This window comes from Hemibagrus wyckioides, linkage group LG16, assembly GCF_019097595.1.
Source record: "Hemibagrus wyckioides isolate EC202008001 linkage group LG16, SWU_Hwy_1.0, whole genome shotgun sequence".
NCBI lineage: Eukaryota > Metazoa > Chordata > Actinopteri > Siluriformes > Bagridae > Hemibagrus > Hemibagrus wyckioides.
In genome coordinates, this window is record NC_080725.1 from 19,528,800 (window position 1) to 19,554,768 (window position 25,969).

Sequence of the window (25,969 nt, forward strand, 5' to 3'; positions counted from 1 at the left end):
GGGCGCATGCGCGGCGACGTGTGGTCTCGCTCAAGCTGTGTGTGTGCGTGTGTGTGTGTATATCTATCTATCTATCTATATGTAAATGTAAATATATATTGTTAGGGCACTCGCGGAAGTAGGAAGATGTTGTTGGTTTGAGACACAGCCGGCGCTTCCTCCGCGGCTTTAATAACAGTGTGAAAGTCATCAAGCGGTTCACTTACAGTCTCGCACCATCACCATGAGGGAGCTGCACTTTAAAGACAACTTCTGGGTAAGATCTGCTTTAACTTTAGACTTTAATCCGGAGATCTATATGTATATATGTATACCAGATGAAGGTCAGGAGAGATGGTGTGTGAGGTGGGTCAGCGCTTTTAGTATTTTTACAAGCCTGGATATTTACAATAACTTTATTTACTTCCTCAAATTTAATTCAAATTTGTTTTTCCTGGACAAGAACTGGACAAATGAAATGTCCAGGCAAGCTCGTGCTTTTCCTTATCGGGGAAAATGTTGCCACGTATTCTATATGGAGCTTTCATTATGATTATGATTATCAGACCTTATAAATACAAAATAATTCATCTTTACTGAGCCATAACTCTTACAGAGTGTGTATTTAGACCATATAATAAACTATTATTATTATTATTATTATTATTATTATTATTATTATTATTATTAGTGTTAATCCTACCCCTTTCCATATAGTGGCATGCATACTGTGTTGTATATTCTTATTTTATTTTTATTTTTCATTTTATTTTACCTTCTCTACTCTCTATTTCGTCACCGACTTAATGCTGGTTTTCTTTGGCTCGAGGCTATGATTATGTCTGGGTGGAGAAATGACAGGACTTGCCAGAACCTTCCCTGGAAAACGATAAGTCGGAAAGTCAGAAGCTGGAGGTAGAATAGAAGTCGAAATAAATCCACAGCCTTGCACTGAGGAACTATTTCTATAATATCGGTGTTATAAATTGTCTGGCTGGATAGTTGACATAGTTTCCCTGTTGACTTTAGGATTAAAACCGTGGACACTTGCAGTGTGTCTAGAGCCGATGTAGTCTGTTTGAACCTGTTGGAAGATATTTAAAGATCTGTTTGTTTGCATTGATGGACGTCATAATCGAAGGCACATGGGGTTAAACATGATTACTGGGATGGCTTCTTTAAGGGTTTTGAATCTTTAACACATCTTCTGACTTCCCCCTCTTCACTTCCCTTTAAGTGAATGTCATTTTAACACTTTTCATGTCCTGTTACTTTATCAGTTCAGCAGGGTGATGAAGCGAATCAACGTTATTTCAGACTCGAAGTTTGAATATCTTTTATTCTGGTTATCTGTCAGTTCCAGTTCCAGGAGCCACCAGATAAGGCGTGACGGCATCAACACACGCTGGTTTGCACATAGGGTCAGTTTAGCATTTGTTAGAAACTGGAAAGAACCTGATGGAAACCTTCACAAGCACGAAGAGATGAAGGCGAAACCCGACACAGACAGCGGCACGATGTCAGGATCAATGAAACATTTCTTCCATTAACTTTGGGTTCGAGACCCACCAGCTCCATTGTTGTCGATGCTGAAGTCATTAATTCTAGTGAGTCATTAGGGGAAGTCGTCGACGATTAAAACACAGAGCTAGTAACTAACGTGCGATAAGTTCTATTAAGTCGGAACCCTGACGTCTTAAGCGACATGACTTTGGGAAAGCGACAAACACTTTGAATTCGTACCCGAGACTGGTATAAATGTTGAAATGCACTCCTAAGTATGCAAGGAATCAAACATGACGCTGTTATAACAATGTAATTAACTCCAAGATGGTCTAATGTCCAGCAGATAATCACTGTCCCTCCTCACTACAGCAATTTGACGACGATTACATTTCAATAGATAGATAGATAGATAGATAGATAGATAGATAGATAGATAGATAGATAGATAGATAGAATAAATTTAATTTAAATTTAATCTATTTAAGATTCATTTGGTACATTGCATTGTAATAGTTATGGAATTTTAAAAGTTTTATAAGTTTAGTAATTGACCATATACTCACAGGTCACTTTTTTACATTTATCCAATTGACCAAATGTGTTGCCATGATAGATAGATGGATAGATAGATAGATAGATAGATAGATAGATAGATAGATAGATAGATAGATAGATAGATAGATAGATAGATAGAATGAATAAAGTATCTATCTAAGATTCGTTTGGTACATTGCATTGTAATAGTTATGGAATTTTAAAAGTTTTCTTGTGATAAAGTTCTTGTAGTTATGAAATTATAATAGTTTTATTAGAACTATAAGAATTTTATTAGTAGTGAAATTTGAGTAACTATGGAATTCTTGTAGTCAGAATGTTTTAATGCTGAGTTTCTGATATATTTTAATGTAAACATTAAGAGATCAGATGAAGCAGTGTTTAGCCATTTTCTGCAAACAGTCTGGAAATTTTTGCTACTGGATTTAGACAATTTAGATAGACGGACGGACGGACGGATAGATGGATACTTTACTCACCCCAAGGGAAATTTACAGATAGATAGATAGATAGATAGATAGATAGATAGATAGATAGATAGATAGATAGACAGACAGACAGACAGGCAGGCAGGCAGGCAGGCAGGCAGGCAGGCAGACAAGTGTCCAGACTGCTAGATTTCCTTTTCTCTTCAGTTCTACAGATGAATTAAAGTCAGTTATTTCCTGTTGGAACGAAAAAAAGGCTGTTGTTTTTTTTTTAGCAGAGAGGGAAGAAGTGCTCAGATCCTTAAATGTATCAAAAAAAGTACTAATCCCACACTAGAAGGCAAAGGGCTTGCATTTAATTATCAGCAAAATGTCCTTAAAGGGTCAAGCGTTCTCACTGACCACAGGATCCATTCTTTATACCAGATTAGGATGAATATTTCATGCTGTAGATGTTTAAGAGACCAGCTCATTTTGTTGTTCTGGTGAAACCATCAGGTATTTCTAGCAGCGGCGTCCTCTTAAAAAAAAAGTCTCCTGAGCGGTTTCATGAGCGGAGAATAACAGCCCCGTTTTTAGCGTGCTGACGGTGCAATCTTCAGCTAATCCAAGATAAAGGAACTGTAAAGGAACACTTGATCCACAGAGTTTGAAAATTACCCTGTTTGGAGAAGATACGCAATTTTAACTGGACAGGAAGTGGGTTTGGGCTGAAAAGGAACAAGCAATGCTAAATGTAGTGGAGTGAGAAGTATTTCGAAACGTACTAAATATAAAGTATATTTGCGTAGTTTAGGATGTACCATGCTATACTTATATGGCAGGTGTATATAAAAAGAATCTTCTTCTGCTTCCTGGATTATTAGATAAATACGTTCCTCCGCATTTATTTTTGTCTCACAGCTCCTGCTTAGTGATTTGTTTTTAGGTGACACTGTGTGAAACCACTATCACGTCATCATAATGATAAAGCACTGATAAGTTGATGCCATCCAAGGTGGAGTTGCTGGTTTCTTGTATTTGAGCTCTGGTTTCGAAAAGGCTCTACATAAGAGTACAGATGGTGTGGGAACAAGAAGAGCAGTGTTACGAATGGGAGTGTTTATTTATTTTCCCCGTCGTGGATGGGACCACTTAAGCGTCTTAAAGGAAATTGCAGTACTTCTGACTGATCTCTTTTATCCCATGATGAAACATAATGGGGGCAGCATGGTGGTTTAGTGGTGTTGCCTCACATCAAGAAGGTCCTGGGTTCAAATCCCAGGTCCCAACTCCTTTCTTTGTGGAGTTTGCATGTTCTCCCCGGTTTACTCCGGGTACTCCGGTTTCCTCCCACAGCCCAAAAACATGTGCATTAGGTTGAATCTAAATTGCCCATAAGAGTGAGTGTGAGTGTGTATGGTCGTCTGTCTATATGTGTGGCCATGTGATGGACTGATGACCTGTCCAGGGTGTACCCCTGCCCAATGTGATGGACTGATGACCTGTCCAAGGTGTACCCCTGCCTTTTTGCCCAATGTGTGCTGGGATAGGCTCCCAGCAGATCCTCGTGACCCTAATTAGGAATAAAGTGGGTGGATGAAACATAATGGGTGGGCGTGGTCTCTTTCTGGATGACTCTGCCCTCTTCCACAGGACACCAGGGCTTGATGGTCTTCACACTCAAGTTGATTTTGGAGCCGTGTGTTAAACTGAGTTCTTCACCATCATCATCATCATCATCATCATCATCATCATCATCATCATCGCTTCAGTACAATTCCATAGACAAATAGAATCAATGCCAAAGAGCCGCTCCTGTTATTTTTTCTTCCCATTTGTCACTTATCTGTGTATAAATATATAGATTATGTAACTGCTAAAGCATTAAAAAGGTTCGACGGCTTCATGTGGCATATCCGCAGGCATGTATTTGCATTCCTTTGTGTATGAAGCTGATATTCATCAGTTTGCATCAGATGATTTTAGCAGCAGCACGAAGCTCACACTAGCCTTCTGTAACTCTGCTCTCTGATCTGCTGCATTATCATTACTGTGTTAAATTCAACTGGAACTCCATTCACATCACTGTATTACACTTCATCTGTTAGAGGTGGAGTCTACAGTGTGTCAGCTATCAGCTGTTAACCCTTTCATTTCACTCAGCTTCATTCTTTCTTTCTTTCTTTCTTTCTTTCTTTCTTTCTTTCTTTCTTTCTTTCTTTCTTTCTTTCTTTCTTTCTTTCTGTCTGTCTGTCTATCTGTCTGTCTTGAAGTCGATGAGAGGTCAGAGGAGAATGGCCAGAAGGCTACAGTAACTCTATACAACCACAGTGAGCAGAATTCACACCATGTTAAACCTTCAGCCAGTGATGGCCACACCAGGTTCCACTTCAGTCAGCCAAGTGGGTGGGTGTGCTCTCTTTCCGGGTGACTCCGCCCTCTTCCACAGGACACCAGGGCTTGCTGGTCTTCACACTCAGTTATTATTATGACACTTCGGTCAACTTCGGTTCTTGGCTGCCTGAAGGTTTTGACTTGTGCATTCTGACATTTGAGTCACTGGTCATTCTCCACTGATCTCTCATCAACAAGCTGCTTCATCCTGTAGATCTTTCGCTCGCTTCCGATGGGGAAGATTCCAGGAAACATGATCCTGTACCTGTATGCATTTCTGTGTTTCTGAACAATGATCATGTTACGGAAAATTCAGCCATAAACGTTTGTTTGTTTGTTTGGTTTGTTTTCTCCCGTAATGTCGACAGAACAGCGAGCTGACCAGTACAGCGGGCTACGATGCCATCGTCCAGCACCTCAATGATGGCAAGAGGACGTGCAAAGAGATCGAAGACTTCATGAAAGCCAGGTGAGGAAAAATAAATAAGTCCCATGCATCTATTTGGCATGGTAAATGTTTTCAACATGATGTGATGAGTAGTGCGGTCAGTATTTTCTGTCCTCAGCAGTGTGGTTATGTAGATCCCAGAGAAAGGAAGTGTAAATAACTGGCTAACTGACACTGAGCGGGTAGAAAAGCCTGTTATTAACTAAGATAAAGAAGTGAAATGAGCTGAGATCTTCCGTTAGCTAGCTCAGCTCTCACTTCCTGTCCATGCTAACCATCTTCTTAGCCGTGGTTTAGGTTGGTGTCTGCAAATATGGGCTGGATGCTCTGTGACCTCGTCTTCACGCCCTCTTCTGCTCTGTACTATAGCGTTCTGTCACTTTTTTTAATCTCAGGACATTCTGTTTCTCACTTCAACCGGTCAAACCATGCAGCGATATATTTAGCTTCAGTGCTAATGCAGAGCAAAACGCAGCGAACTCACAGGTTTACACTGCCTTCAACAACACAACTGCATTTCTTTCTTTCTTTCTTCCTGTCTTATGCACTATCTATCTATCTATCTATCTATCTATCTGTCTGTCTGTCTGTCTGTCTGTCTGTCTGTCTGTCTTTCTTTCTTTCTTTCTTTCTTTCTTTCTATCTATTTGTCTGTCTTTCTTTCTTTCTTTCTTTCTTTCTTTCTTTCTTTCTATTTGTCTGTCAGTCGTTTGGCCTGTCTTTCTTTCTTTCTTTCTTTCTTTCTTTCTTTCTATTTGTCTGTAAGTCGGTTGGTCTTTCTTTCTTTCTTTCTTTCTTTCTTTCTTTCTTTCTTTCTTTCTTTCTTTCTTTCTTTCTTTCTTTCTATTTGTCTGTCAGTCGGTTGGTCTTTCTTTCTTTCTTTCTTTCTTTCTTTCTTTCTTTCTTTCTTTCTTTCTTTCTTTCTTTCTTTTTTCTTTCTATCTATCTGTCTGTCTTTCTTTCTTTCTTTCTTTCTATCTATCTATCTATCTATCTATCTATCTATCTATCTATCTATCTATCTATCTATCTATCTATCTATCTATCTATCTATCTATCTATCTTCCTCTTGCCTGTTACCGCACAACCTCAAAACAAATTCTCGGAATGACATAATCCTGGATTTATTTTGAATGGAGTCATGTGGTCTGGATATCTAACTGACCACTTGCTGGCTTTGGGGAAGAAAGAGAAAGTAGCTGAGTAGCTTCTTTATTGCCGCTTTATTGTGTGAGTGAAATGCAGAAGTAGCCTGTGCCATGGTCAAAACTAAACCAAAAATGTGAAGTTTTGAAAAACAACCCTGAACAATCCTGAAGGCTCGAATTCATGCCATGCCCAGAGCTGATAAGGTTAAAGAATTATAGCATTATATCAACATTATGGCTTTAACCACTGGCAACATTTTAACATTCTCTGTTTGGTGTCCTTTTAGAGCTGCAATTGAGGAGAAATATGCGAAGGAGTTGCTGGGTTTGTCCAGGAAAGTGTGTGGCCATAACGAAATGAAGTAAGGAATAAAGCACCTTCCGTCCCACACCAGTTCACCCACAGCACCACACTGCACCACACTGATCCTCCCTCAAATCCTCTATCAGATCCTCTAACAGATGCTCTATCAGATTCTCTTCAGATCTTTTGTCAGATCTTCCATCAGACCCTCCGTTAGATCCTCCTTCAAATCATCTATCAGATCCTCCCTCAGATCCTCCCTCAGATTCTCCCTTAGATTCTCTCTCCGATTCACTGTCAAATCCTCCCTCAGTTCCTCCCTTAGTACCTCAGATCCTTCCTCAGATTCTCCCAGAGATTATCGCTCAGATCCTCCCTTAGTTCCTCCCTCAGATCCTTTGTCAGATTCTCCCTCAGATTCTTCCTTTAGATACCGTTTCAGATTCTCCCTCAGATTCTCCCTCCAATTCACCCTCAAATCCTCCCTCAAATCCTTCCTCAGATTCTCCCTTAAATTCTCCCTCACATTCTTTATCAGATTCTCCCTCAGATACTGTTTCAGATTCTCCCTCAGATTCTCCCTGAAATCCTCCCTCAGTTTCTCCCTCAGATCCTTTATCAGATTCTCCCACAGATCCACCCACTGATCCTCCCTTAGATTCCCTATCAGATTCTCTACCCTTTCTCAGTTTCATCCTCAGACCCTCCCTCAAATCCTCCCTCAGATTCTCTCTTAGATCCTTCCTTAGATCTTCTATTGGACCCTCCATAGTTCCTCCATCAGATCCTCGCTCAGATGAGCTCTCAGTTCCTCTATCAGATCTCCCCTCAGATGACCCCCCCCCAAATCCTCCCTCAGATCCTTCCTTTAGATTCTTAAATGGATCCTCCCTCAAATCCTCTGTCAGATCCTCCCTCAGATTCTTCCGCAGATCCACTTGCAAAAAACATTCCACTGGCATAATGAAATGCTAGTATACGTGTGGAGTCAGGGTTGGGGTTGTCCAGCAGATCTCGCAGAGGTCGAGGCCGAGTCAAAATGAACGCGAGATGAAATGAAGCTTGGGACTAAAAAGCATCGAAACCTTCACGAAGGCCAAGGCTTGATGAAACTAGTTGGTTTTGTTTAAGTTTTATGCATAATAATGAGGCTAGAAGAAGGAATTACAAAACGTTGTTGGTTGAAACCAAAACCATACGTAGCTGAGACTGAAAGTACAAGTGCCAGGAAGTTAAAAACAAGTTCATGGTCAAAAAACAAATCTCTTGATGGTCCATAGAGACTTGACTGGACATCATTTAAGCATTTAAGAGATCATTTCCATCCTTTTGCACTGTCAGGTATGGTCACTCCAGCATGAACGAGCAGATGAAATGACACTGCTTTGTTCCAATACACCATTTTAACATACTTCCTCTGTCCATTTCCTCTCGGTTGGACATCCGCTACCATCTTGAAGGCAGCTCTGTGACATTATCAGCTCATTAGACGAGCGTCATTACCGTAATGGAGTCGAGTCGACGGTACTGTAGACTCCAGGAGATGAATTCAATCAGAAACGGATTTATAGTCGGATTTATTTAAAATATATATAGAAAATATAAAAAAATATATGTTATTAAAAATATTTTAAAAATAGAGACGAGTACAGTCCTGTGGTATAAATGATAACGTTCAACACCCACAATGTTATCAGAGAGGATGCTTTATGATATTGTCATTAGAGGTGATGTAACTGTAAATTTCTCTTAATTTGGTAATTTTGGCTTCCCCCAGATTCATTTAGTTGAATTGATTTCTTTTGTTTTCACATACATTTATTTGATTTATAATATAATTCGACTTCAGAATCAGACAACTCAGCATGTTTGACAGATTCAGAATGATTCATCTTCGCTGGATGACGCATCAGACTGACTCTCTGGCTTTTCTTTCTTATTTCCTATTTTTAGCACACTGAAGCGATCACTCGATGTTTTCAAACTGCGTAAGTAAGACGATTGTGAAACTCAGTAAAGTACCAGAGTCTTCTATAGTCTACTTTCCTCTCCTGATGAAACGCTGTGTGTGTGTGTGTGTTATAGAGACTGAACAGGTGAGTATGTCTCACTTGCATCTGGCACAGGCCATGAGGGAGGAAGCCAAAAAGTTAGAAGAGTTCAGAGAAAAACAGAAAGAAGCAAAAAAGAAGGTGAAGCTAAGTTATCACACACACACACACACACACACATATACACAAAGACACGCAAATGCACAAAATACGTGGTGATGATAATATCTTCTCTTATACATCAGTGCTGCTGAAGTCTGGCAAGTAGTTCCGGCTTCAGCGTAAATGCATTAATGCTACCGTTCCATTAGCGTTAAGCATCACGTGTTTTTGTCACATTTTTGTTTACGATCGCCAGCATTTTCTGCGGTGATGTGACAGTGTTCCTCCTCCCACTTATACATTATAAACATATGACGTGTAGATGTAGTTTCTGATCAAAAGAAACATTACATTTAGGTCGTTTAAAAAGCATGCATTTAAATACGCTTCTGTGGATTGGGGAATAAAACTCCTCGAAAACACAGCAGAAGGAAGGAAAGAAAGACAGAAAGAAAGAAAGAAAGAAACTTAAAAAGGGAAAGAAAGAAAGAAAGAAAGAAAGAAAGAAAGAAAGAAAGAAAGAAAGAAATGTAAAAAGTTAACAAAGAAAGAAAGAAATTTAAAAAGTTAAGAAAGAAAGAAATTAAAAATGTAATGAAAGCAAGGAAGGATGGAAGAAAGGAAGGAAGGAAGAAAAAGAAAGAATACAAAGTTAGTGTTGGTAAAGTAATAAACATTGTGAAGCTCATGCAGTTAGAGGAATATAATCAGCTGTGAGAGATCAGCAGCAGAAACTCCACAAACCCCAGGGTTGATTATTTTCCCACAGCAGCATGTCCTCTACTGTTTAATTCCTCACATGGTCAGGGTGCAGGTTTCAGACACTGTGATTATTTGTAACTAAAACAAATCCCAGTTTAACTCTCAGTTGAACCTGATGGTGGTCACTGAAGCTAAGAAGTTAAGCTTTGTGTGTGTGTGTGTGTTTGCAGCTGGAGCAGCAGATGGACGCGCTGCACAAACAGAAAGCGACACAGTACAAGAAAACCATGGAGGTAAACGTTTCCCTTTGTTCATTCAGAGGACAGGGTGGAGCTGTGACGCTGGGGTCGCAAATCAGGAAGTAGGAAATATTTAGAATGTAAAGAAGACCTTTGGTCTGCAAGACACGTCAGAGTGAAGGAACAAAGTGCTGAGTTTGTGTTGTATGATATAGCTGTATTGTCACACTGGGACAGCATACACTGGGACATGAATAGAGAATATATCTAGGAAATATCTATCTTTCATATATATATATATATATATATATATATATAAAAATGCTATTTATTTATTTATTTATTTATTACTCAAAGCTCCACGTCTTGTCCTCTAGGCAGATAGATTTTTTTTTTCCTCTTCATTTTAATAATTTATTTTATGAAAGTGCCCAAAGGACCTCGTCTTCAAGCTGGGAAGTGCTGTGGAAGAAATTTCCATAAATTAATATCCAGAAGATATTTGGATCGATGAGAATAATTATTGCAGTTTTGAGGCTGGAGAGATTCTGTGCACACGATATGTGTAACCTCTGGCCACTTGAGTTTATATATTGGTTTTTACACACACACACACACACACACACACACACACACATTCATATCAATGATCAAGATGACAAAGCTATTTATGTTACCAAGAAACCAAAAAACAACCAAATTCTCGAAACAAGCTTTTCGCTAGCATAAATGCTAAATAAAAATCTCCTCACAGAACCGCTGAAAGTCCACAGAGTCTGTACTCTGGGAAACTTACTCAGTTTTTCCATATATAGTAACTAAAACTAAATCTAGTATAACTGCTGTATCCTGTTAAAGATGTTAAAGAAAGAAAGAAAGAAAGAAAGAAGGAAAGAACAAAAATTTAATGAAAAAAGAAAGAAAGAATGAAAGAAATAAAAATTTAATGAAGAAAGAAAGAAAGAAAGAAAGAAAGAAAGAAAGAAAGAAAGAAAGAACAAAAATTTAATGAAAAAAGAAAGAAAGAAAAAAAAGAAAGAAAATGTAATGAAAAAAGAAAGAAAGAAAAAAAGAACATAAATGTATTGAAAAAAGAAAGAAAGAAAGAAAGAAAGAAAGAAAAATGTAATGAAAAAAGAAAGAAAGAAAGAAAGAACAAAAAATGTAATGAAAAAAGAAAGAAAGAAGGAAAGAAAGTTAACAAAAAAAGAAAGAAAGAAAGAAAGAAAGAAAGAAAGAAAGAAAGAAAGAAAAATTTAATGAAAAAAAAGAAAGAACAAAAATTTAATGAAAAAAGAAAGAAAGAAAGAAAGAAAGAAAGAAAGAAAAATGTAATGAAAAACGAAAGAAAGAAAGAAAAAAAGAACAAAAAATGTAATGAAAAAAGAAAGAAAGAAGGAAAGAAAGAATGTTAACAAAGAAAAAAGAAAGAAAGAAAGAAAGAAAGAAAGAAAGAAAGAAAGAAAGAAAGAAAGAAAGAACTTGCAAAATTGAAAAAGTTAACAAAGTCAGCTAACAGCAGGCTAAAACTCCCTCCACTTGTATAATCACTACAGTTGTGCTCGTTTTTATTACATGTAACTAGCATACCCTGTTATAACTCAAGTGATTCTATTAGCCAGTTAGCGTGATAATCATACAACAGCTAGCTGACATGCTCACACGATATCAGTTTGATATTTAGTTAAAAAGCCTTCATTTGTATTACTCTCGCCTGTTTAAAGCTAGCTGTGTGGGCGGCTACTCACTTAGCTTGTTTACTGTGCGCGGTTAGACTGTTTACTCTAGCACTGTGTTATTGGTTAAACCGTTTCTAACAGTTATGAATTTGTGGGTACCATTTGTGTGGTTTTCAAGCACAAGGTCATAGGCTAGCCTGTTAAATGGTGAGCCCGTTTTGAGGGAGGGAAAACCCCTCAATAACAGCGGCAGCATTTAAAATGCTACGTTTACTTGTGGAGCTTACACCGACTGACTTGTCGTGTTTTAGCATCTAGTAACGAAAGGTGTTGTATAAATAGCATTTCCTGTTAGAACTGTGGTGGTTTTACCAGAGGAACAATAATTAGCCCTCTAGCATAAACAGTAGGTACAAAGGTAACTGAAGCTAGCTGTGTTCGTTTAGTTTTACTACTACTCACTTTACTGTGCTAGTGCTTGGTTGGTCTATTTACTGCCACGCTAGGTTTTGGGTTAAGTTGTCTTTTGAAGGCTAGATAATGTTTTAGCCTGTGAAATTGGGGCGGCACGGTGGCTTAGTGGCTAGCACGTTCAGCCGGCTAGCAAGAACAGCACGTACATAGCTAACAGTATTATAAACCATTTCAAGCTTTATTAGTACTCAGTTAGTTTGTTTACTGTGGTGATGCTTGCTAGGTTGTGGGCCAAACCTTTGCTAATAATGCTAATTTGACCATTTCAGCATTTAAAAACGATACCTCGAGGCCAAGTAGACTTATTTGTTATTATGTTTTGGGGTGCAGTAACCACAGCTGTAGTATAAATACCATTTCCTGTGCCGGTTTTATCAGAGACGTGTCTTTTAGGCGGCTAGCGAAAAACAACACGTACATAGCTAACAGTATTAGAAGCCGTTTCAAGCTAGTTTTGTGTGTTTAGCTTTATTACTACTCAGTTAGTTTGTTTACTGTGGTGATGCTTGCTAGGTTGTGGGCCAAACCTTTGCTAATAATGCTAATTTGACCATTTCAGCATTTAAATATGATTCCTTTACTCCTGTAGCAGTTCTATCGCTACTGAATTTTCAAATAGAGACCGAGTAGACTTATTTGTTATTATGTTTTGGGATGCAATAACCACAGCTGTAGTATAAATACCATTTCCTGTGGCGGTTTTATCAGAGACGTGTCTTTTAGCCAGCTAGCGAGAACAACACGTACATAGCTAACAGTATTAGAAGCCGTTTCAAGTTAGTTGTGTGTGTTTAGCTTTATTAATACTCAGTTAGTTTGTGGTGATGCTTGCTAGGTTGTGGGCCAAACCTTTGCTAATAATGCTAATTTGACCATTTCAGCATTTAAAAACGATACCTTTACTTCTGTAGTAGTTCTATCGCTAGTGAATTTTCAAATATAGTCCGAGTAGACTGATTTGTTATTATGTTTTGGGATACAGTACCCACAGCTGTAGTATAAATACCATTTCCTGTCAGAACTGTGGTGGTTTTATCAGAGACGTGTTTTTTAGCCGGCTAGCGAGAACAGCACGTACATAGCTAACAGTATTAGAAGCCGTTTCAAATCTAGTTGTGTGTGTTTAGCTTTATTACTACTCAGTTAGTTTGTTTACTGTGGTGATGCTTGCTAGGTTGTGGGCCAAACCTTTGCTAATAATGCTAATTTGACCGTTTCAGCATTTAAATATGATTCCTTTACTCCTGTAGCAGTTCTATCGCTACTGAATTTTCAAATAGAGACCGAGTAGACTTATTTGTTATTATGTTTTGGGATGCAGTAACCACAGCTGTAGTATAAATACCATTTCCTGTGGCGGTTTTATCAGAGACGTGTCTTTTAGCCAGCTAGCGAGAACAACACGTACATAGCTAACAGTATTAGAAGCCGTTTCAAGTTAGTTGTGTGTGTTTAGCTTTATTAATACTCAGTTAGTTTGTGGTGATGCTTGCTAGGTTGTGGGCCAAACCTTTGCTAATAATGCTAATTTGACCATTTTAGCATTTAAAAATGACACCTTTACTTCTGTAGTAGTTCTATCGCTACTGAATTTTCAAATAGAGACCGAATAGACTTATTTGTTATTATGTTTTGGGATGCAGTAACCATAGCTGTAGTATAAATACCATTTCTTTTCAGAACTGTGGTGGTTTGATCAGAGACGTGTCTTTTAGCAGGTACATAGCTAACAGTATTGTAAGTCGTTTCAAGCTAGTTGTGTGTGATTAGCTTTATTACTACTCAGTTAGCTGATGCTTGGACAGTCTATTTACCGTGAAGCTTTTTCTTAATAATGCTAATTTTGTGAATAGACTGGGTTTAAAATGACATAGCTTAGCCTGTGAAAATGTGAAGTGGTAAAAATAAAATTTCACAATGACCGGTTTAGCATTTAAAGTGATGTGTTTGCTTGTGTAGGAACGCTATGGCTGTTTTGTTTTGTTTTTTTTGTATATGAGCACTTATGAGGACAAGTTCATAAAAGCTGAGAGGACACGTGCTCCCTCCACCTGACTGTACATGACAGACCAGCCTTGTGCCTCATATCTCGTGCAAGAAACTCAAGAGGAAGTGAATATCTGCAGCTCATTTACACAGAGGTGAAAAGGAAGTCGCAAAACTGGCTGGCTCATGTTACTGAAATCCCTAAGTCCGTTCAGTGTATACAGATAGATACGCTACATTAACCACCCTTGCAATGACGTTTGCTAGTTTTCCACCGTTCGGCAGATGCGTTTAATTTAGTTCCGGCTGAGTATAAATAGACCTGATTAAATATCTGTTAGCATTATGGAAGCTCTAGTTGTTAATTCTTATAGAACTGACTCTGTCTGATTGGATTGAAAAGGGTTTAATCCACAATTTAGAAGCTTGGAAGATACGTGAAGCTAGAGAAATTTGAGAAATGAAAAAAAGCTTGATGTCTTCAAAAGGGCCATGTTCATAAAATACATCTGTACTAAAGGAGTCCACTTTTTTAGGTAGGAAATGCAGAACTCCCTTTAACACACTGCTCTCTGTTTCACACTTACCTATTGTTTCTGCGGTTTAACCCGAAAACTTATGTTCTGCCTGAATATGACTTGATATTACCAGCTATTTAAAATAAATAAATAAAAATAAATAAATAAAATAAATCTAAATTTGTCTCATTCACCTTTGTGTTGAAATAAAAATAATTAGTATATTATTTACAATGAGGTGCTGATCATGTTTATGATCAAATTCTTAGCGCACAGAAAAGTATGCTTTCAATATGATAAATATTCCTTTTTTTAATATATCATAAATGCTGCATTTAATGAGTTGGTGCAAATTATGAAAGATATTTTAGGGCAAAATGATGGCCTGTGATGTTTTGTCAGTGCCTCCCACTTTAAATAAAAAGTAACTAAACTTTAAATAAAAAATAACTAAACTTTAAATAAAAAATAAAATAAAATTATTTCCGTCAAGCCAGCATTGAATATATGTTCAATAAAAAAAAAAAAGAATTATTGTTGAATATTATTTAATATTATTATTGTTAGCATTTATACAGCCTTATCATGGCCAAGTGACTAGTTTCCATGGAAATGGGAGTTAGCAAAGGGGTACAGTGAGAAATTCAAGAAATAAAATCGAATCTAAAAACTGAAAGGTCATATTTGAATACTTTATTTTATTAAAATATTTTTTTAATATTTTTAAAATATTTTATTTATTTATTTATTACTCTGACTGTGAGCACTTGCAAGAGGAACAGAAGTGCTTCTGTCATAAAAACATGAACGTTAATTTCAGGACATTTTCTTTTCCCTCTGTGTGTGTGTGTATGTGTGAGTGTGTGTCTGTGTGAGTGTGTGTGTGTGTGTGTTTTGTGTGTATGCATGTGTGTGTGTGTGTGTGTTCCTGTTTCGTCAACTTTCACTATCAGATCCTGATAAGTGGTTAAATTTCCCACTTCATATCTCATGTGAATGATTTTGTTTTTTTTCCCCAGACGCCTTCTGCTAAAAAGCGAGTGTGACTTTTAATCCTAAACGTAGCGTCTCGAGACCCGAGACCCGCTCGCTGTTTTGCTTCTTTAGTCTTTAGAGCTGCATGGAGGTGTGCTGTTATGGGAAACTAATAAACACACACAAAAAAATCTGCTTTTATAGTTATAATATTTTTTGTAATAATAATGTCTGGAACCATTTCCTTTTACACCCCAGACATTTTATTTCATTTCCTTTCTTTATATTAACTTAGCACTTACGATACTGTGCTTACCAACCTTTTATTTCTCTGGAAGCTTCTAAGAAAAAAAATTGCTTATGGACTATATTTTGTGCATTATTATTATTATCATTATTATTATTATTGTTGTTGTTGTTGTTGTTGTTGATGTTGCCACATTTGTAAATAATAATAATAATAAGGAAGCACTTTTCATTAAAAATATGTAGTAATAATAATGATGATGATGATGATAATAATAATAATAATAATAATAATAATAATAATAATAATAATAAGGAAGCACTTTTCATTAAAAATGTGTAATAATAATAATACTAATAATACTAATAATAATAATAATAATAATAAGCTATTTCTGGGAAAGTATGTCTCAAAATGCTCAGAATAATAGTTTTAATTTTAAAGTACTTTGTTGGATTGGTTGCTAGCATACAGTATTTCCCAAGCATCAAAATAGAAACAAAAGCAAAAAATAAAAAAATAATAAAATAAAATAAAAATAAATTAAGTAAATAATTAAAAAAAAATAAAACAGTGATGAATTGTTAACTGGTGTGTGTGTGTGTGTGTGTTCCAGACTAAGAAGACCTACGAGCAGAAGTGCCGTGATAAAGAAGACGCAGAGCAGGTCATGAACCGAAACGCCACCACCAGCAACGCCAAACAGCAGGAGAAGGTCTGTAACCATACCATGAGATACCATGAGAACGGGTCAGTTAACAGTTTTATAGCTTATATTTAATAAGCAGTCATTATAACTAGGTATTTCATAACATTCATTCGTAACATCCTGTGGGATTCACGATCATGAGTAGTCTGGATTTTTACAGATGTTTCTCACGGTTTTAAGCTTCCTGAGCGTAACTTAGTGCAGGGCGATATGATCTAAATATTATATCATGCTTTTCTTCAGTACAGGATATGAATCAGAATATCTACAATGGATATGAAAAGTCTACACACCCCTGGGTTTTTTGTGACAGGGTTTTCATATCAGAACTTTTGCTAATCCAGATGTGAAAGTAAAAAAATTAAGCAATCAGAAACATTTTAGGGAAATATAAAACAAAAAAAAAAAAGTAGAAGAAGAGGAAGCCTTTATTAAAGCCACACGTACATTACAGCACAGTGGAATTCTTTTCTTCACGTATCCCAGCTGAGGAAGCTGGGGTCAGAGTGCAGAGGCAAATATGATACAGCACTCTGGAGCACAGAGGGTTAAAGGCCCAACAGTGGCAGCTTGGCAGTGCTGGGGCTTGAACCTTGACCATCCTATCAACAACCCAGAGCCTCAACCCACTGCCATGCAATGACCCGGGTGCATAGGTATACACACCCCTTAACTACTTCTTTGTTGGAGTGCAGTTTATTTCACCACCAGCAAGACACACCTCGACCTGGCAAGATTTTCCAACTCTTCCTTGCAAAAACATTCTAGATCCATCAACTATTTTAAAAACTATTTTAAAAACACATATTTATTTATTTATTTATTTATTTATTTATTTATTTATTTATTTATTTATTTATTTATTTATTTATAACCTGTCATTTTAACCAGGGTATGCAGATTTTCTGTATACATACTATGTGAGAGATTGCAATTATAAATTCATGCATGTGAATTTAAAAAAAAAAAATATATATATATATATATATATATATATATATATATATATATATATATATATTTATTTATATTATATTATATTATATTATATTATATTATATTATATTATATTATATTATATTATATTATATATATTATTATATATATTATATATATAGATTTTTTTTTTTTCAAAAGTTAAAACTAATTTTAATGTGTGGAAATATTAAGGATTGCACACAAAATTTTAACAGCTGCTTACCAGTTCGTAATTATTTAAAACAAAATAAAACAGTAAAACAGAAATCAGATTTTTTTTCTAATTACTGAAATTTAATATTTCATTAATAAATATTGTCCCGAAGAGCGCAATATGTCTCGGCGCTGAAGAAAAAGTGCTTGGAAAAATCTCACGCTAGTAAATCAGTATGCTGTTCCACACCGCAGAACAGAAAATTGACTCACCATTGTCTCCCAGCGTGGATGGATAGAGAGTGCAGAGGTGCTGTAGGTTGACTAGGGCACTAGAATAGAAACACACACCAAACAACACAACTTCCTGTCAACTCTCTGGGTGAGAGTGTTGCATGTCTTCGTTGCCAGCTCAAACCCTAAACTTACAATGGTGAGAACCTTCATGTCAGCTTCCAGTGGACAAAATATTATTTTGTGCCAGCTCTAGGTTATGTGAGCTGCTAGATAAGTCAACAAACGAGTGAATAATTCGATATGTAATGATTGTGATGCGATAAAAGGCCTGACGGTTTCACTCGGACGGCTGTGATCTCGAATCTTCTCCGTTGCTCATGACAATGGGAAGTTCTTGCTGGTGTAAATCTCCCAGTAGAATTGCCTACTTGAAGCTAGAGCTACATAGAGCACACAGCGCACTCACACTAGCTTGCATTGTGGTCTGTTCATGTCTAGCCTTTCTCTTCTTTTTTTTTATTGTACATGAAAGAACAACAGCCATTATGGGCTTCATAAATAAGAAGTAAAAATATCGGCAGAGTATGGGGATCTCATTCAGTTTGCTAAGGGATTTTTTAAAAATGATTTTAAATGGAGTTTAAAAATAATCATATAGCATTGTCTTACCTGATTAAGGCTATATTTTTATTTTTAAAAAACAGTTTAAAGTTTCTATTGGCCATGTCTGTGCAAAAAAAAAGAAAAAAAGAAGAAGAAGAATTTTTATTTATTTAATCTGTAAATTTATTTGTTTTAATTTACAAATTAAATGAATTTAAATAAATAAATGTTTGTTTGTTTTTTGACATGATGACTGTTTCGTGCATGAGCACTGACATTGCAAACATCAGTCTGAGCTCTGAGAAAGAGAGATAGAGAGAGAGAGAGGGACTGAAGAGAAAAATACTGCAGAAGTATCTGTTTTATTTTTGACTCACAGGAAAAGTTGAGTATACATACATGATGAGACCTGATGTTATGCTCTCGCTTTCTCTCTCTCTCTCTCTCTCTCTCTCTCTCTCTCTGTCTCTCTCTCTCTGCTTCTTTCTCACTCGTCTTTCTTTCATTCTTACTCTCTCCCTCCTTCCTTCCAGCTCTACAGCAAAGCACAGCAAGCCAAACAGTCAGCCGAGGAAGCGGGTGAGCTCATTTCCAAATCATTTCCATTTACAGCTAGATGTCGATAAGCACATACACAAACACACACACACACACCTATGGAAATAAAAATAAATCAACATGTGTGTGAATGGATATAGGCATGGTGCTGGAGTGTAAGCTTGGGTTTCTTTTCCTCATACAGACAGGGTTTACAACCAGAACGTTCTCGCATTGGCAAAGCTGCGTGAGGAGTGGCTGAATGAGCATGTTAAAGCATGTGAGGTGAGAAACACATATAAACACACACACACACATAGCAGAGTGATGTGACGAAGCCTGACATGAAGCAGAGTTATGCTGAGAGCTGACGACTTCAGAGCGTTGATGTTTGATTTCACTTATATTCTAGCAGTTTGATCAGAATGAGTACTAAAGAATGAAATATCGTACATTTGATATATTCATAGTAGGGGTTGGGTACATCGTACACAAAAGTATCAGATATTTCAAACCGAACCTTTATTATTAAAGTTTTTGCAACATGTGTCTACAATCATACTGAAAAACAACAAAACTTCATCAAAGCGGCTGAAATGGCAGTTTCATAATAAAATAATAAAGGTTCAGTTTTAAAAGGTCACATATCAGGGATATACAGTGTATAAATATAGTATATAGTATATAAAGGACTTCCTGTGATCATGTTTGTCACAGCAGCTATAAACAGACCATTCCCTCACCATCTTCTGTTTTTTTTTTTCTTTCTTGAGGTTAGTGTGACAAAAAAAAAGAGACAGATCTTGTCATTTTACTGAGAAACCCAAAGTTCCCTGTCCTGTAGACTTTCACACAACAAAAACAAACTGTTGCTAAGCACTGACACCCTTCCAATCCAGAAGTCTTCACGATATAAATGATTCATAATTCGGTTTATTTGGTCCATACTATGATGTTTAAATCGGTTTATTATTAGACCGAGTGAATGAGCCGTTACTGTAGAGAAACGATCAGAACATTGATATGTAAATCGAATCACAGCCAGAATTAGCGCCAGAGCTGCCGTTATATTCAATCAGGTTTCTGTGTCTGTTTATAGATGTTCGAGAAACAAGAAGTGGAGAGGATCAGCGTGTTGAGAAATGTCGTGTGGACTCACTTGAACCAGCTCTCGCAGCAGTGTGTGACCAGCGATGAGGTAACGCTACACCGGCTTGTGAGATATATCCATTAAGATTTGTAGCCTAATGTGATGTTTAGCATATGATGCAATGTCGTTGCTATCTTTCTCAAAGTCTTGAGAAAAGAGACACAGAAATGTTTACCAAACAAAACATACAACCACCTGGAATATCTAGCATGTACACACAAGTTCCTCATCCAAATCAGACCTGCCCGGCCTTCTGTATCACTGTCAACAGGAAATTAAAGACTTCCTCATCTGTCACATGCTGTCCTTTCTTTCAAAACAGGTAGAAATGTAATACACATGTGATACAAAGCTGCTTCTATAGCCGTGGATAACTGGACAGAGGGAACAAAAGACAATTAATAACTCACAAACAAACAAAAAAAGCTTGACCGAATTGTTGCTGTAAGAGCTGTGTGAATAATTACGGATATATATATATATTTTTTAATTTCTACCACCAATTTGCGCTCATGCTGAAATTTCTACAGCTAAAAAGTCTTTTAACGTTTTATTGTGCCTTTTAAAAGTTTATCCTTTTGTACAAAAGGCTGAAAAACACAATGTCTCTTATGAAAACTCCCTTGAAGGTGGTGAGAGGGGAAAAAGTTGTTGGCGTGATTCACAATGAGTCAAAACGTTTGGGTGAATGGTGAACAAAGTCTTCACACAAGTTCCAATCTCTTCACCTAGTCTTCTTTTCTCTTTTTCCCGCTTTTCACCTTTGGTTATTAATAAAGTTTGAAGAAAAAAAAAAAGAACAACGTTTATTTCAAATAAATCAAAGAGTTTGAATGGAAAGAAACTGCGGCTGTCATTTTTCCAATACAATGAGCAAAACTGGGTTGAGGGCAAAGACCGCAGGTTTCAGAATGCTGCATCTGGCTATAGTTGTATTGTATTAAAATAAAATTGCTAGTTTGAATTTAAGAAAATAACTGGGCTGCTTTTTTTGGGGGGGGGGGGGGGGCTTCAAGACCTACTTCCTGTGTCCCGTGTCTATAAGTCAATCTTTATGCATGAGTCTTGGAGCTCATGAGAACAGAATAGAGCAGTGGCTTGAAAAGATGACACAAATTTTCCAAACACAGGAAATGTCTCAACATCCTGTAGACTTTAGTTCAACTGTATAACACACACTTTGATGCTGGTAGTATGAAGGGCCTTCAGGTTTTGTGATGATGCACTGCGAGCATGGCAGTGTGATGCAGATAACCACAGACTCATTCTAAATGCTAGAAGCGCATGCTAGTTGTATGTAGCAACCACTCACCATTCTCTTAGTAGATGTTTCTTTACTCCACTGATAAAAAAGAAAACCACATGCATTGTTCTTTCATTACTATTATGTCGTTACTTAAAAAAAAAACAACTATTCAGTACATTCAGTTTGTCTGGCAATCCCCATAAAAAAGCATGGCCCTGATGCCAAGTAATCCCTATAATGGACTTTTTTGTCCTTAAGACCAGCCAGTCCTCATAAAGAAGGCATGGCCTTAGGACCAGCAGTGGAGGTGTGCCCTTGGTGCCTGTCAGTTTTAGTAAGTGAGACGTGCCCTTTGTGCCTATCAGCCCCATAAAGTAAGAGTAGTCTTGGTGTTAGTCAGTCTCCATAAACGAGGCGTGGTCTTGGTGCCTGTTAGTACCTGTAAAGAAGTCATGGACTTGATGCCTGTGAGTACCTATAAAGGTATGACCTTGGTGCCAGTTAGTGCCTGTAAAGCTTGTGCAGACAGTTCTAGTCAGTTTGAGGATGTGGTTGCTTAGTGGTTAAAGTATTTGATTACTGATAGAAAGGTTGTGAGTTCACCCCAGGTCCAGTCCCCTGAGCAAGGCCCTTAACCCTCAATTGCTCAGTTGTATAAATTTAGATAAATTGTAAGTCGCTCTGGGTATGCGCATCTGCCATATGCCAGGAATGTAAATGAAAGTCTGTGTAAAGGTGTAGACTCTTTGTCTGTCAGTCCGTGTAAAGGAAGTGTAGACTTCAGTCAGTCCTTTTAACATTTAGCTTTTAAGGGGTGCCCTTTGTGCCAGACAGATCCTGTAATAGAGGTGTGACCTTGGTGCCTGTCAGTCCCCTTAAAGGAGCTGTGGACTCTTTGCCTTGTTGCCTGTTAGTACCTGAAAAGGAAGTGGGGCCTTTGTAGAAGTCAGATCCTGTAAAGGAGATGTGGCCTTGGTGCCTGTCAGTCCCTATAAAGGAGCTGGGGACTCTTTGTCTATCAGTTTTTGTAAAGGTCTTGGTGCCTATCAGTCCCTGTATAACTGCATGTCCTTAACACCTGTTAGACACTGTAAAGCTGTGGCTTTGGTGTCAGTCAGTCAGAACAACAGACATGTGGCCTTGTTGCCTGTTAGTACCTGTAAAGAAAGTGAGGCCTTTGTGGCGGTCAGATCCTGTAAAGGAGGTGTGGCCTTGGTGCCTGTCAGCCCCTGTAAAGGTATGGCTTTGGTGCCGATCAGTCAGAACAACAGACATGTGGCCTTGTTGCCTGTTAGTACCCGTAAAGGAAGTGACATATTTCATTGGACACATATAGAAAACAAGAATGGAAAAGAAGGACATAAAGTTTTGAGCTACCAAGAGCAGTCACTGGAAGTGATATTCCCTCAGTTGGTGTTTTGCAGAAAGACTTATCTAAAACGTTCCTCCAAAAGGTGATCAGTTGGGTCGATCATTCCAAATACCATGGTATTGATTCGCATGGGTGTGAAATGATTGTGAATGATTAGGCATGAACAGGCAGAATACAGTGGGGATTATGAAATGTGTGTAAATTGTGAGGGTAGCAGTGTAGACATGTCGGTTTAGCAGAACAGTTTGTGTGATACACTTTGCAAGAATGCCTCTTCACAGTTAAAGAGCAGAAGGTCAAGGAAATGCTTGTAAAACACTTACTGTGAAAGCTGTTCTGACAACTCAGATGTTTTTGTGCAGCAGTCTCTTATTTCCGTTTAGTTCAAAACACCAGTGATCCTTTCAGCTCTTTACTGTCTCCCAAACAACCAGATACTAAATAGTCGACTATACAGTGTAAAATGTATGGGACCTAAATGTAGAGCCTACTGTTTCACAGGTTGTATACAAGATGCTGAATATACAGTATAAACTTAGTTTGTGTTTCATTGGTGTGTGTGGAATGTTAACAATTTCACTCCAGCTCTATGAGGAAGTGAGGAAGTCTCTGGAGCAGTGTGACATTCAGGAGGACCTCGAGCACTTCATCAACCTGAGGAGGACCGGAGACAAACCTCCAGGTGACACACACACTACACTGATTGTCCAATCGCAGTCTCGTTCACTGTAACAATAGTAACGATCTCTGATTGGTCCACAGTTCCCGTACCGTATGAGAATTTCTACAGCAATCAGAGAACGATGCCGAACAGACAGCCGCCGTCCGTCGGCAGGTACGTCGGTTTCACTTCCTATTATCATCTTCAACTACAATCCGAATTGATCTTAGTAATGAATTAATGAATCGGATTGTGTCACGTTTTGCTTTAGGAGAGCAGCTGCGCCTCCACCGCCGAACACAGAAGGTCTGCTAAAACACGCCTTCCATCCAAAATCCTTTACTTATTATGTTTGACACTGTATAGTAAATTAATTTAATGCATGATATTCATAACTTCCCTAGGTGACGTGTATTCGACTATAGCTGAGCCAGGATACAGTGTAATTCGGTACTAACTACGCACAAGGAAAGCCATTAGATGTTTAGACAGGTATGTACATCATTTCTCCTTTAAAGCTAAAGCGATGGAAATTAACCAGTTTAGCATTTATCACTAAATTAGCAGCATTTCTACATGAACAGTTTAATAAAACATCAGGACAAATTTAAAAATACATCCATCCATCCATTTTCTATACCCTCTTTATTCCTAATTAAGGTCACGGGGATCTGCTGGAGCCTATCCCAGCACACATTGGGCGAAAGGCAGGGGTACACCCTGGACAGGTCGCCAGTCCTTTCAAAAATACTGGAAGACTACAACGATTTCAAAACCATTACTCTAGAATAAACTCAGTATTGGGATCAGAATCCAGTTATTTTTGCTGCTCACTATCAAATTGGACACAAAGCCAAGAGATGATTATCGTTACAGTCCATTAGGACGAATAATAACACAGAATACTTAATTGATAATTCCACACAAGTGCATGTTCATCCCTACTGCTCATTTACAAGACTCCACCCACCAGCACTTAGCCACACCCCTTCTGCCACAACAAACATAATTCCTCACCTTAAATGTACATCAATAAAAAAAGCTACCTTACATTTTTACTGTTTTTAATAGACATGTTTATCTAGCTAACTTTAACTTTATTTAGCTAGCATGGTGGCTTAGTGGTTAGCACTCATAGCAAGAAGGTCCTGGGTTCGAATCTCGGGTTTGAATAGGGCAGGCGCCTGTCTGTGTGGAGTTTGCATGTTGTCCCCGTGCCTGCATGGGTTTACTCCGGGTACTCCGGTTTCCTCCCACAGTCCAAAAACATGTACATTAGGTTGATTGGTAATTCTAAATTGCCCATAGGAGTGAGTGTGTGTGGTTGTCTGTCTATATGTGTGGCCCTGTGATGGACTGGTGACCTGCCCAATGGTGTACCCCTGCCTTTCGCCCAATGTGTGCTGGGATAGGCTCCAGCAGACCCCCGTGATCCTAATTAGGAATAAAGCCGGTATAGAAAATGGATGGATGATGTGTGTATATGTTGCAGGCTAGCTCACCACTTAGCATCTTATACCCCAAGCCGCAAGGATTCTCTCCATTTTAGTGCTAATCCTCAACAGCGGTATATAACAACACTTCAGCCAGTATCAATCTGATTTTTAGATACAATTCTAAATAGATTTTCCAGTCACTTTATATCCAAATAGCATCACCATGGGTGAGGATTTAAGCACTCCAGACAGATAATGTCCTTATGTGTAGATAAGATCATTATTGTTAGTAGTAGTAGTAGTAATGTCAGTTGTGTTCTTCTGTTTCAGAGAATCTTCCCTGCTGTGTCAATGTTAAATAATCCATGAGGTGTTCAGTCGGTGTCACTTGAAAAATGTACCCTAAATATTTAGCACTTAATAATAATAAGAAGAAGATGAAGATGAAGAAGAGCAGAGTGTAAGAACACCACGCTGTATGTCACTACACTGATATGGCCATTGTGTAATTTATTTCCTTTTTGCCTATTTGAATATCAGGATCGTGTGATAATACAGTAATTCATTCCTCATGAAGCAAATTTTTTTTTAAAATGGCGTGACAGTAGGTACAACGGACCTTTTGTAAATATATATACACTGGATTTCACACTTGTATTCGTTTTTTGCCGAATTCTATCCTGTTAGCCGATTTTTCCGAGTGTCATGTTCTTTATTTATTTTTTTAGTGTGTTCGAGTTATTTAAAGTTGTCTTTTAATAGTTTTACAAATGACCGGTGTGGTAATGTCTCTCGAAACACAGACATTACTGAGGACATTTGTTCACTTGTTCAGATCGCATTTTGTAATGATATCAAACTGATAAAAACATCTTAAGGTTTATCTGTTTACAGACAAAGTCGCATGAACGTTTGTCATCATGTAACAACTGCTGTGGCTGTTAAACTCGCTGTATTGCCTGCTTTAATAAAAATCTGATCCTCGCAGAAATGGTGACGTAGCCTCCGATCTCTCACTGGAGGAGATACATGGATATAAATAACATGGCTTATAGAGTTATTTCCTGTTATGTAAAGAATGAACGCTTTTTTGTGGGTATTGTGTTGTTTTAGGAAAATAATCAATGACAGGTTGGTGTGATGTGGCCTGGTGAACGTACTCTCACCCTT

At 37.7% G+C, this 25,969-nt stretch overlaps 1 protein-coding gene across 2 annotated transcripts; it reads left to right on the forward strand.

Moving 5' to 3' along the window:
- Positions 1–25,810, forward strand: pstpip2 (proline-serine-threonine phosphatase interacting protein 2). Of its 2 annotated transcripts, none has more exons than XM_058411869.1 (15): positions 1–256; positions 5,218–5,313; positions 6,728–6,802; positions 8,698–8,732; positions 8,830–8,936; positions 9,830–9,892; positions 16,334–16,432; positions 18,931–18,976; positions 19,140–19,219; positions 20,034–20,132; positions 23,288–23,384; positions 23,465–23,537; positions 23,635–23,669; positions 23,768–23,855; positions 25,130–25,809. In XM_058411869.1, the coding sequence occupies exons 2-14, from the start codon at positions 5,303–5,305 to the stop codon at positions 23,818–23,820; spliced, it is 873 nt and encodes a 290-aa protein (XP_058267852.1). In that variant the 5' UTR covers positions 1–256; positions 5,218–5,302; the 3' UTR covers positions 23,821–23,855; positions 25,130–25,809. The 2 variants fall into 2 exon arrangements, with proteins under 2 accessions (XP_058267852.1, XP_058267853.1); XM_058411870.1 differs by having other exon boundaries at positions 186–256; positions 5,213–5,313; positions 25,130–25,810.
- The last annotated feature ends 159 nt before the right edge of the window (positions 25,811–25,969 follow it).